Source organism: Ictalurus furcatus, chromosome 12 (assembly GCF_023375685.1).
Source record: "Ictalurus furcatus strain D&B chromosome 12, Billie_1.0, whole genome shotgun sequence".
NCBI lineage: Eukaryota > Metazoa > Chordata > Actinopteri > Siluriformes > Ictaluridae > Ictalurus > Ictalurus furcatus.
This window is the reverse complement of record NC_071266.1, coordinates 9,578,886-9,590,873: the sequence shown is the minus strand read 5'-3', so window position 1 is coordinate 9,590,873 and position 11,988 is coordinate 9,578,886. Positions and strand designations below refer to the sequence as shown.

The 11,988-nt window shown below is 39.2% G+C and overlaps 1 protein-coding gene across 1 annotated transcript; it reads left to right on the top strand.

Moving 5' to 3' along the window:
- The first annotated feature begins 1,995 nt into the window (after positions 1 to 1,995).
- On the top strand, positions 1,996 to 11,855 carry wdr12 (WD repeat domain 12). The gene is made up of 13 exons (XM_053638711.1): positions 1,996 to 2,877; positions 6,642 to 6,736; positions 6,993 to 7,087; positions 7,179 to 7,285; positions 7,402 to 7,517; positions 7,629 to 7,783; positions 7,870 to 7,915; positions 8,003 to 8,085; positions 8,927 to 9,067; positions 9,381 to 9,486; positions 10,317 to 10,449; positions 10,574 to 10,646; positions 10,989 to 11,855. The coding sequence occupies exons 1-13, from the start codon at positions 2,837 to 2,839 to the stop codon at positions 11,064 to 11,066; spliced, it is 1,269 nt and encodes a 422-aa protein (XP_053494686.1). The 5' UTR covers positions 1,996 to 2,836; the 3' UTR covers positions 11,067 to 11,855.
- The last annotated feature ends 133 nt before the right edge of the window (positions 11,856 to 11,988 follow it).

Here is an 11,988-nt window from a genome sequence, read left to right as displayed (position 1 = left end):
GTAAAAAAAATAAAAAAGACAAAAAGTGCAACTTTTTCATTTGGTGTTTCCTGTTTTTTCGTGTTCTGTTCAGGTGTGCAGAGGACATAGAAGCAAGACACAGCTATTTGAAAGCGTAGGCCAGCTATAGTTGTGCATACAGTGGACACGTGCCAGTTTGGCCATCTCCAAATGACAGTGGAAATATTCACTTGATAAGGAGTCATGATATATGCACAGCTTGTAGAGACAGATCTTTGTTGGGTGTAGAAAATACTTACAAAATTTGTGCAACTCCTGCTAATGGATGCGATTGGCGATGTGAAAAGAAAGCAGGAAAATGGAACAAAGTTCCCGGTCTTGTGCAATCAGTGAAATAGGCTTAGAACGCACAATCTGCGCAAGATGATTTTACAAAGCCCTGGAGAGGCCACGATATATGATATATGCACAGCTTGTAGAGATAGATCTTTGTTGGGTGTAGAAAATACTTACAAAATTTGTGCAACTCCTGCTAATGGATGCGATTGGCGATGTAAAAAGAAAGCAGGAAAATGGAACAAAGTTCCCGGTCTTGTGCAATCAGTGAAATAGGCTTAGAACGCACGATCTGTGCAAGATGATTTTACAAAGCCCTGGAGAGGCCACGGAAAAGATTATTTACAATGTCGTATAGATACTACTAAAACGACATTACAAAATAGGCATGATGTAAATGATTAGTTCAATTTGATACAGCATAAGTATTCACCCCCTTGAACTTTTCCATAATCTGTAGTATTGTGACCTGGAACTGAAATGAGATTAATTGGGATTATATGTCCCAAAATAGCCAATAATATTGGAGTGAGGGGGAAAATCTAACAAAGTTTGCAAAATGATTTGCAACTAAAATTTAATCCATTGTTAAAAACACATGTTTTAGACTCAGCAAACCTGTGGAAAAAGAACACTATATATACTCATAGTGAAGCAAGGTGGTGGTAGCATCATGATGAGCCTTACCTTTGCCCTCTTGGCTGCTTCTCTGTGCAGCACACAACCACTGACTTCTCATGAAAATAATGAAAAAACACCATGAACTGGAAGAAAAAAAAATTGCACTGGAATTGCGAAGCACATTACAAATATTGTAATATAAACATCTCGCTTGTGTTTCAGGGTGAGGTTTTCTTCTCATTTCCGATTTGAAGTTCTTGAATTAATGGAATACCGCCCATGTCATTTGTTCATTTGTGGCTTTCTCCTTCCTAGTAAAGATAATGTGTCCATAATTTAATATGTTTATAGGTGTAATTCATTTCTATAGAAATTATATCTGTGATGATTTGAAGGAGGGGTTTTAAATTTGTCATTATGTTGCCTTAGACCACGTCATAACATTTATTGTAAATCCAATCCAAATGTGAAAATTATATTCAATTCGACAACAATCCGAATGAACTGATTCATGCGAGAGAGATTTGACTCGGAATCTAAGTGAACCAAACCTGCAATGTATTCTGGGTTACGGCACGTTTTTGCGGATGAGAGATGCTAAATTGATCCAAGGGACAGAGCTGTAGCGGTGCAGAAATGCCACGTGCTCTGAAAAGAAAAGAAAAGAAAAGAAAAGAAAAACACTAGTTTATTTATATTTGGTACATGTCTAGTTAGTTAAGAAGATGCTCTTCATTCTTGGTTGATTTTTGTGATTTCTAATGATAATGAGTCTTTATTAATCACATATGTATTACAGCACAGTGAAATTCTTTTCTTTGCATACCCCTGCATGTCAGGAAGCTGTGGTCAGCTAGCTGAAAACGGAGCCGTCAAGTCGGACACTTTCTGCTTCCCGTGGTGATGCTCGCGCTGTGTTTGCTTTTATTATCGCATATGATAATATTTCTATAAACATACGTCTGAATTTTACCTGTAGCAACCAGAAGCACTTTTCAGTGAATAGGTTAAGTTAATACAGTGCCTGTATATGTACAAGAAGAAAGTTCATAAGCCTGTATTATTTAAAAACCAACAAAGTGGGGTCTGGCCAATCGTCAGTGACTTATTGTCAGTGAGTCTGGCCAATCGTGTGTCGTTATCGGAGCTCGTGCAGCCGCTCTGGAGAAGCTGCTGGCTGAGGGAGCTGACTGCTCTCGTATTGCTGTCGCGGGACTTTGATGCCATACGTCATAAGTCGGACAAAACGTCTAACCGGCATGCACTGTTTCAAGTCAGCCGCCAATCGGTCTGCGCAGTTTAGTGTTATTCCATGTGTTGATGTAATTTCCACTGAAACAGGAAGTCAGGGCAGGACATATGAAGTGGCTCCTCACCCTTTCTAAATAGACAATATAGCGTTTATCTTGCTTCACAGCACGGATTAAGCCGTACTTGACGTGGATTGTGTACCATGGATTATTATAATTGCTGCTAGTGCGACACTTCAGATTCTACAGAGCATTTGATTGGACAGAAAATCTGATGAGACGCAGAAGTGCAAAATGACGTCATTAAACTTGTTGATTCGTATTGATGGTAGAGAAAGACTGTAAATGTTGAATGCATATATCTTCTAAATGTGAATTTTTGTCGTTTTTTTAAGAGCCCACTAGCTTATAGATACCCTTAACGCTAACATATTCATACCAAAAGTCACAAAACTCCAGTGAGGGCTTTAAAAACGTAATCAGGCATCACTAATCGCAAATCCCTTCGAGTGATCCGTTGCTCTGTGGTCGACTCGTTAAGCCTGGTTTCACACACAGCACATGGTTATCGCACTCTCCACTACCATACTGATAACTATATGGGAATATTTACTCATTTAACGAGCTAATACTTCAGAACCCGCGGTCCATTTTTGAGAAAAACAACAATGTCACAGGTTCAAGCGAGGTTTTTCACCGAAAACAAAAAGTAAGTATGTTTTTTCTTTCTTTCTGTCTTTTAGCTTGGTTAGTATAGCTGGTGGTCCAGAACTACTGTAAGTTTAGCTAGTATGGTTAGCTGGAAGCTGTGTAGCTGAGGTGATGTTGAGTTATTGCTCGTAATTAAGCATTATTAAAACTATATTCGTACACGCAGATATAACTTTATGTCCTTAAAACGGTAGAAGTAGGCTCGTAAACGAATAGCGTTTATGGCATGTTGTTTTAAGCATTTAATGCCCCTGGCTCCACTAGTCATAATTTAGTTTTGACTCGTCATAATTGACATTAAAGATATCTACAACATAATTATGACTAGTCATAATATACACTGAAGATATCTACCGTGTTATTTTGACTAGTCATGTACTTCCATTGGATAATATTTCCTGAAATCTACAAATGAGTTTAGAGTAGTAGAAATTATAATGAAAGGTATCCATCATTCATTTTGTACTGTGTATAATTCTAACTAGAGATATCTCTCATTGAATTTTCACTAGTACAAAATGTCATTCGAGATATCTCTGTTTGGTTTGTCACTAGTCATAATTCAAATTTAAGCTATCTGACGTTCATCATTAAAGATATATACATTTTAGAGATCTGAAACTAACATATAACTAGTCAAAATTCAATTGTAGATATCTTGAATTTGATTTATTATTAGTCACATTTTATTTAAAGTAGAGATGCACCGATACTAAATTTCTCAGCCAATAACCGATACCGATAATTCTGCCTTTTATACCTTCTTTTAAATGAATAAAAATTAATTCCACAATTCCAAAATAAATGCAAATTTCTTTCCATTTCAACAAGTTGTTTGACAGTAACTGGTCTCATAAACAGAAAACACATTACTCTAATTAACATGAACACACGAACTAAATTCTGAAGATTAAAGTAAGATTTCTTAACTTATTGAATGTTATTAATTCATATTAACATTGACTGAATTCTAAAAAAAACCTCCTGTTAGTCTCACATTCACTCACCACAAACAAAAGCATTTCTACTTCGTCACTGAACGTCAAACTGGTAATATATAATATCAACTTTTTTTTATATATTAACATTAACTGGATATGAAATATACTACTCTACAAACATATGTTTCTGTGCAATATATACTTTATATGTTTCTGTGCAATATATACTATATATTTTATGTGCAATATATATATCAACTCATCTTCATTTAAATCTTTCAACGGTGTACTGGACCTTTAATTCAGCGCGAGCAGCTCGAACAGTGCGGCAAAAAAAATAAAATAAAATTTGACTCGACGCCGAAACCAACCGTTTCACTGCGGCTCACTTCCGGTATAAAATGTTAGCAGTGCAGAGATTACAGAGTTTACAAACTGCAGTTTTGTCATAATTCCACACAAGAGACATCATCTTTACACACAGCACGAAATCCATGTGTTTTCCCGCCCTCTTTTGATTGACAGGATATAATCGGCCTTGATCATCGGATGTTTTTAAACTACCGCCAATGGCCCATAGCGTGAAAAATTGCCTTTATTGGCTGATTCTGATTATCGGCCGATACATAGGTGCATCTCTAGTTTAAAGACCTCTATAATGTAATTATAGATGTCTCAAGTGGATCTCTGACTAGGGAAATCTTTATTTACAGAGATTTGCAAATGTCATTCTGACTAGGACAAATCTCAATAGACATATCTTGAATTAACATCCTGACTAGTCGAAATTACTTTACAGTTATCTAAATTGTGTATTCAGATCACCTTGTTGCTAAGCCCCGCCCCTCCTTTTCTATTTTAACCACTCAATTAGTGCAGTTCGGACAAAATTAAGAAACATTAAAACCTATATACCGAATCAGATCTGCCTATTAATCGGAGAAAAGAATGACTGTGCAACAAACTATGGGCCTGCGTAATGTTATTAAATCGGGATAGAATAAAGCTTGAAGAAATACTAATCTACAAATTCTTTGACTAGAGGAAAAAGCCAGTGAAAAGTGCCACACATGTCAAGTTCATCAACCCATAACAAATTCATTTGTATGTTTACAGTCCACATTTTTGTATCACATGCCAGTATATTCTTATGCGCCTTTAAAAAAATCAGAGAGACAGTGGCCAGAAGGTTCAGAGCAGTGTTTCCGTTTTCAAATCAAACTTTATTGAATGGTTTCGCAAGTCATTACAAAAAAACTATTTACGTTTATAAAATACATTATAAATCATTGTTTACAATTTGCAAGATGTAAATATACATATCTCAGAAGTTCAATGCCATTAATTCACACACATACATTCCCATCAATTTATTCACATTTTATATTAAAACATATTCACACTTCACACCTTGTCAAATATTCACTAAAGCCCACGGGTGTTTATTTTTTTTTGTTCTTCTATCCATTGTCTTTTGTCTTCAATTCACTCACAATCTGTTTAAAAACCGTGTCAGTGGGGATTAATAATCACTTTACACCTCATTTTGCAGATTTTGTAATTACCCATGCATATAACGAACCAGAAAAATTATTTTCCCTTTTTAAATTTATTTATTTATTTGTTGCAAATTTTAGAAAGCAAATTGTACTAGGGCAAAACTCAATTCAGATATCTGACAATATCATTTTGACTAGTCAGAATTGAATGAGAGATATCTCTAATGACCTTTGTGTATGTATGACGCGTCAACTGACGATATCTATGACGTCATGTCAGTTATCGTAAATGGAATAGTGACTAGTCTAGATGTATTTCCAGATATCTCAAATCAGATTACTTACTAGTCAATTTATAATTAAAGACATCTCTAATTATCATTCTGACTAGTCAGATTCTAATTATGACTCGTCGAAACACAATTGTAACTATCTAAAATATAATTATGGATAGTTAATCAAAAAGTTTTATATGCTAATTCCACTTGCCATACAGCTATGGCACTGGGACTATGGTTACTACTATGGCATTAGGACTGCAATTGCTACACACAATTTTGCACTCAAGTCTCCATTAGTGAACAGTGGACTAGTTCAACAAAACAGACTTCATGTAAAACCATAATGAACTTCCCTTTACTTTCACACTATCCGTTGTTACCCAGATGAGGATGGGTTCCCAGAAGTGTCTGGTTCCTCTCAAGGTTTCTTCCTCATATCATCTTAGGGAGTTTTTCCTCGCCACCGTCTCCACTGGCTTGCTCAATAGGGATAAATTCACACACTTAAAATCTCTATCCTGTGTTTATATGTTTCTGTAAAGCTGCTTTGAGATAATGACCATTGTTAAAAGCGCTATACAAATAACATTTGGCAGTGGCGGCTCAGTAGTTAAAGGCTCTGGGTTAATGATCAGAAGTTCAATCCCCAGCACTGTCCAGCTACCACTGCTGGGCCCTTGAGCAAGGCCCTTAACCCTCAATTGCTCAGTTGTATAAATGAGATAAATGTAAGTCGCTCTGGATAAGGGCGTCAAATGCTGTAAATGTAAAATTGAACTGAATTGAATATAGCGTTACGAAACTTGAGCTTATACAGTTTGTCGCGCGAGACTCATTTTGTTGCAGTGACTTACAGCCTGCTGTGATTCTGATGTCACATCCTCAAAAACATTTTACACGTACTTTTGTATTGCAAAGCAGAAAAAAAGTGCACAAAACTGATGCAAAGCAAACCCAAACACTCCACGCATTCACTTTTTGTATGGTTTAATTTCCTGTGTTTGTGTGTGTTTGTGTGTGTTTGTGTGTGTGTGTTTGCAGATTCGCTGTAGATGATGTGCCTTTCTCCATCCCGGCTGCCTCAGAGGTCACACACCTGAGCGATGTGATAAACAAACTGCTGGAGGCCAAGAACGGTGAGCTGCTGACGGTCCATCTGACATGACATTTGCTACAGTAGTTTATCAATTAAGACATGTTGGGCGTAGATCAGGTAGTCCAAAGGTATGTTTCCTAAAGAAGGAAGATTTGGATAAATGTTAAGTTCCGTAAAACACTTCAGGACATGTAAGCTGTTACAGGAAAATAACCAGCTTTGCAAGTGGTAACATTAACTCGCCATGCCGACATTGGTGTTTTATTCCTTACTTATTCGACTCTTTGACTTGGCAGCGGATCACAAACATGTGCAGTTTGACTTCCTGGTTCGAAGCCAGTTCCTGCGCTCCTCACTGGCCGCTCACATGGAGGCAGAGAACATCTCAACGGTACCAAAGCCGTGTTTTAATTCTAGGCATACAGTAAATGGCTTTAATGTAAAAACGTCCTTGTGTAATAACCTCCTTGTGCGCGGTGTAGGAAGACGTCGTGGAGATCGAGTACGTCGAGAAGTTCGCTGCGCCGCAGCCAGAGGAGTGCATCATGCACGACGACTGGATCAGCTCGGTGGAGGCAGACTCAGAATGGTGAGAGTGAGAAATACATTCTGCCCGGCGTGTAGCTGTGACTTCTTCATCTTCTTTCAGTGAAAGCTCGTTTGATGGGCGTGTTTAATTCCTTCTCTCGTATGTGTGTGTTTTAGGATCCTCACAGGGTCGTATGATAAGACAGCACGGATTTGGTCTCTCGAAGGGAAGGCGATGGTGACGGTCGCTGGACACACGGACGTGGTGAAGGATGTGGCCTGGATAAAAAGAGGTGCTACAGATCTGCGGTGATTTATTAACATGCACATGCTGTGTAGCGTGATATTACTGTGTGTTACACATTTGAAGTTGAAGTTTGTTTTGTGCGTGCGTGCGGTTTCAGAGGGACTGACCTCGCTGCTGCTCACCGCCTCGCTGGACCAGACGGTGCTGCTGTGGGAGTGGAACTCTGAGAGGAACAAACTGAAGGCTCGGCACTGTTGCCGTGGACACGCTGGGAGTGTGGACACCGTCGCAGTCGACCCCACGCGCACTAAGGTGTGTATGAATTCATCTGTCCGTCCATCCATCCAGATATGAACATGTACTGAGACTTGAATTTCTAATATTTTCTTTTATCTCAGTTTTGCAGCGGATCTTGGGACAAAATGCTGAAGCTCTGGTCAGCAGGTAAGATGCCGCAATAGGAAATACACAGAGTTCTCGGCTTTTATAGATGTGCTTTACTGAGGAAAAAAACGTCTCTTCCTCCGTCAGTTCCAACAGATGAGGAGGACGAGGTGGAGGAACCCAACAGGCCACGGAAAAAGCAGAAGACTGAACAACTGGGTCTGACGAAGGTGACTTCCCTGCACACGTTGACCCTTATCTATACGCGAGTTTTCGACATCTTGGCAGCAACTTTAAAATGTCCTTACTTGCCTGATATAAACATTGCACTAGTTTATATTTAAAGTAAGGCTCTGTATGTCTTTTATCGATAGCCGACGCATTTAGCTTGAAGACGTTCTGTAGTGCTTTTTGAAGTGAGAGGCTATATCGTCAACACTGGTTACAAGAAAAAGCAAACCATTCATAAACGCCTAGGCATAAATGAATTAAACAGTTGGACCTGAATGCTACGGCTTCTGAAGAAGGCCATGCCCCATCTCACTGGAAGAGACACAAGGCAGAAGGGATGAGAGAAAAATACTGAGAAAGACACACACTGTGCCAAAGGAACGATAATATAAATAATAACTACACAGATGCTCAGAAAGATTGATTCGTAATTGCATTGACTCACTTTTTGAATATTTATAACCCTAGTTTTAAAACATGATGTCTGATAGTGTGTAATATTGTCACCTACTGGGCATTTTGAAGATACATTCATAAATATCTTTTGATTGACCTTAAATCTCTTGTGATAATTATCAGGAATTGATTAAAACGCATGCTGCTGACTCTCCTGTCTCTCTCTCTCTCTCTCTCTCTCTCTCTCTCCTGTCTCTATCTCTCTCTCCTGTCTCTGTCTCTCTCTTCTCTGGTCTCTCTCTCTCTCCTGTCTCTCCATCCTGTGCTTGTCTCTGTCTTGCTCCTGTCTCCTGTTCCTGTCTCCTGTGCTTGTCTCTCTCTCCCGTCTCTCTCTCTCTCCCGTCTCTCTTGTTTCTCTCCTGTCTCTCCCTTGTCTTTGTGCAGACTCCTCTGATGACTTTATCAGGCCACACAGAGGCCGTTTCCAGCATCCTGTGGATGGATACGGAGGAGGTGTGCAGTGCATCATGGGACCACACTATTCGGCTTTGGGACGCTGAGACGGGAGGGCAGAAAAGCACGCTGGTGAGACACAGACACTGGGAAATACAAGCTGTAAAGGTCTTGGCTAGAAAATCTAAACGGGTTTAAACACAGGACAGATAGTGCTGCTGTCAGGCCGTAACTCCAGAATTAACATACAAAAAGTGATATTTTGAGCTTAAACCTAACACACAACACAATACAGAATATCAACAGTAGTATAATAATGCTCAACTTACATACTACTAATAACAATTCTAATAATAATAATGCTTTACACAGTAATTATAACAGATTAAGAGTATAGATTTTGTAGTATAAATGGATTGAGCTTGCTGTAATGGTTGTGTTGTAGACAGGCAGCAAGGTGTTTAACTGCATCTCGTACTCACCACTGTGTCGCCGTCTGGCCTCAGGGAGCACGGACAGGCACGTCCGTCTGTGGGACCCGCGCTCTAAAGGTGAGTAAGACGCACACAAAAAATACACATTGCTATGAATGAGTACATGCACTACATGGCTAAAGGTTTGTGGGCACCTGACCATCACACCCACCTGCGCTTTTTGGATATCCTGTTCCGTAATACCCTCCACTCTTCCGGGAAGGCTTTCCACTAGATTTTGGAGCGTGGTTGTAGGGATTTGTGTTCGTTCAGCTACAAGAGCATTAATGAGGTCAGGCACTGATGTTGGTGAGGAGGTCTGGGGTGCAGTCGGCGTTTCAGTTCATCCCAAAGGTATTCAGTGGGGTTGAGATCAGTATTCTGTGCAGGACACTCGAGTTCTTCCACTCGAACGTTAACACACCATGTCTTCATGGAGTTCGCTTTGTGCACAGAAGTATTATCATGCTGGAATAGTTTTGGCCGTCTTAGTTCCAGTGAACGGAGAATTGTAAAGCTACAGCACACAAATACATTCTATACAAATGTTTGCTTCCAACTTCGTGGTAACATTTTGGGGAAGAACCACATATGGGTGTGATGGTCAGGTGTCCACATATTTTTGGCAATATATTCTAGTTCTAAATGAGTTTTTTTCCTTTTAATCTTTGTCTGTCTCATGGATCTGGTGTGTGTGTGTGTCTCTTTCTTTTCATCTAATCTGTCTATTTGCCTCTGGGTCTGCTTGTCTGTCTTTCTCTCTGTATACCTCATGTCTCTCTATCATACTTTCTGTCTCGTCTGTAATGTCTCACTCTTTCTCTCTATCTGTCGCTCACACTCACTCACTTTCGCGCTCTGTCTGTCTCCTGTCCTTCTGTTGGTCTCACGTTCTCTCTCGCTCTCAGATGGTTCTCTGGTTCTGCTGTCTCTGACGTCACACACCGGTTGGGTAACAGCAGTCAGGTGGTCTCCTTCCCACGAGCAGCAGCTCATCTCCGGTTCACTGGACAACATGGTCAAACTCTGGGACACGAGGAGGTGTGTGTGTGTGAGAGAGAGATATAAATGTTCACGTTACTTAAACATTTTAACCAATCAAATGTTATATTGTGTAATGTATCATGTTTCTATGCTGCGCTGATGGTGTGTTTTGTTTCTGCAGTTGTAAGGCTCCTCTGTACGATCTGGCGGCTCATGAGGACAAAGTGCTGTGTGCTGATTGGACAGACAGCGGGGTACGTGACCGATTTAAGAGCAGAAGCATTATGTTTTATCTCTCGCTTAAAATGTGAGGCCACATTTTACCATAATCACACAGCACAGAGAGGAGAACAAGACTACACATACATCATATTAATGCTTTGTAGGCATTTATCCTGTGTGAGGATATTTCCTTAGAGCGTGAGCAGTGTAGCTTGTTAATACAAACACTTCTGAAGTTATTTTCAACACTATTCTCAAAACACTTTCTTTATATCTTGTGAGCTGTGACTGTATTGTGTTCTTGTTTCAGGTTTACATCACTGGAGTCTTGTCTAAAATTCTTTTTCTTTTTTCCCTCTTCTCTCTGTCTGTAGCTGATTTTAAGCGGAGGCGCAGACAACAAGCTGTACACGTACAGATACTCGGGGTGTGTGAGTGACGCTGGGGCATAAAGCTCACTCCCACTTGAGCGACGTCACACCCCCAGCACATGAGCTCGCAGCAGAGCCCAGCTGTGTCCTACAGAGAACCCCGCTTCACCACACATCCTCTAAGCTGGACTCAGTAACTGGCAGATTTCCACTGTTTTATTTCTCCCATTTTATATTTTTCATATCCACAGTTTGATCCACATTTCCGTTTGTCCTTTTTTTCTTCTGTATTCGAATAAAATGTAAAGAAGACCTATGCTGATTTTAATACAGATTCACCTCAAACCATCTCTGTTATTCATTTGTCACAGTCTGTCCATTGAAGCCTTTACATGTATTAGTTTATTCATTTTAATCCAGCCATTTACACACAACAGGAGATTCCATTCATTTAATTACATTTCCATTAAGTGCTAGTAATTTGAATTATTCCAGCAGACTACAAACGATATATCTGTAACGAATACAGTTCAGTGCAGTAGTTTGTGCACCCACAAAATAAACAACGTTTAATTTGTACACCTAGATGTGTAGTTTGTTCAGTTTCCCTCACTGCTACAAAACAAAATGTGTATAATGATAGGAATAGTAAAAAACTATTTAAAATGTGATAGAAATGTTCTGTAATAACTTGGAAGGGCAGTCTTTGCCTTTATAAATGCCTCTGATATCTTTCATATCCTTAAAACTGGATAGATATGGTAGAGCTTATTACATATAAACCAATTTTCTGTTGATTTTATCTTTTGATTTGGATGCTTTGTTTATTAAATCCTGCCTGTCAAAAATAAAAATCAGCCCATGCATCAATCAGTGCATTACCTGCCTTATTTTTTATATCTGGGCACAATAAAGTTGATCAAATCCTAATGTACAGTGACTTTTTTTTTTTTGCCTTTATATAAGTTCTATCAAATTATATTTTAGTAGAGGCTTTAGCATT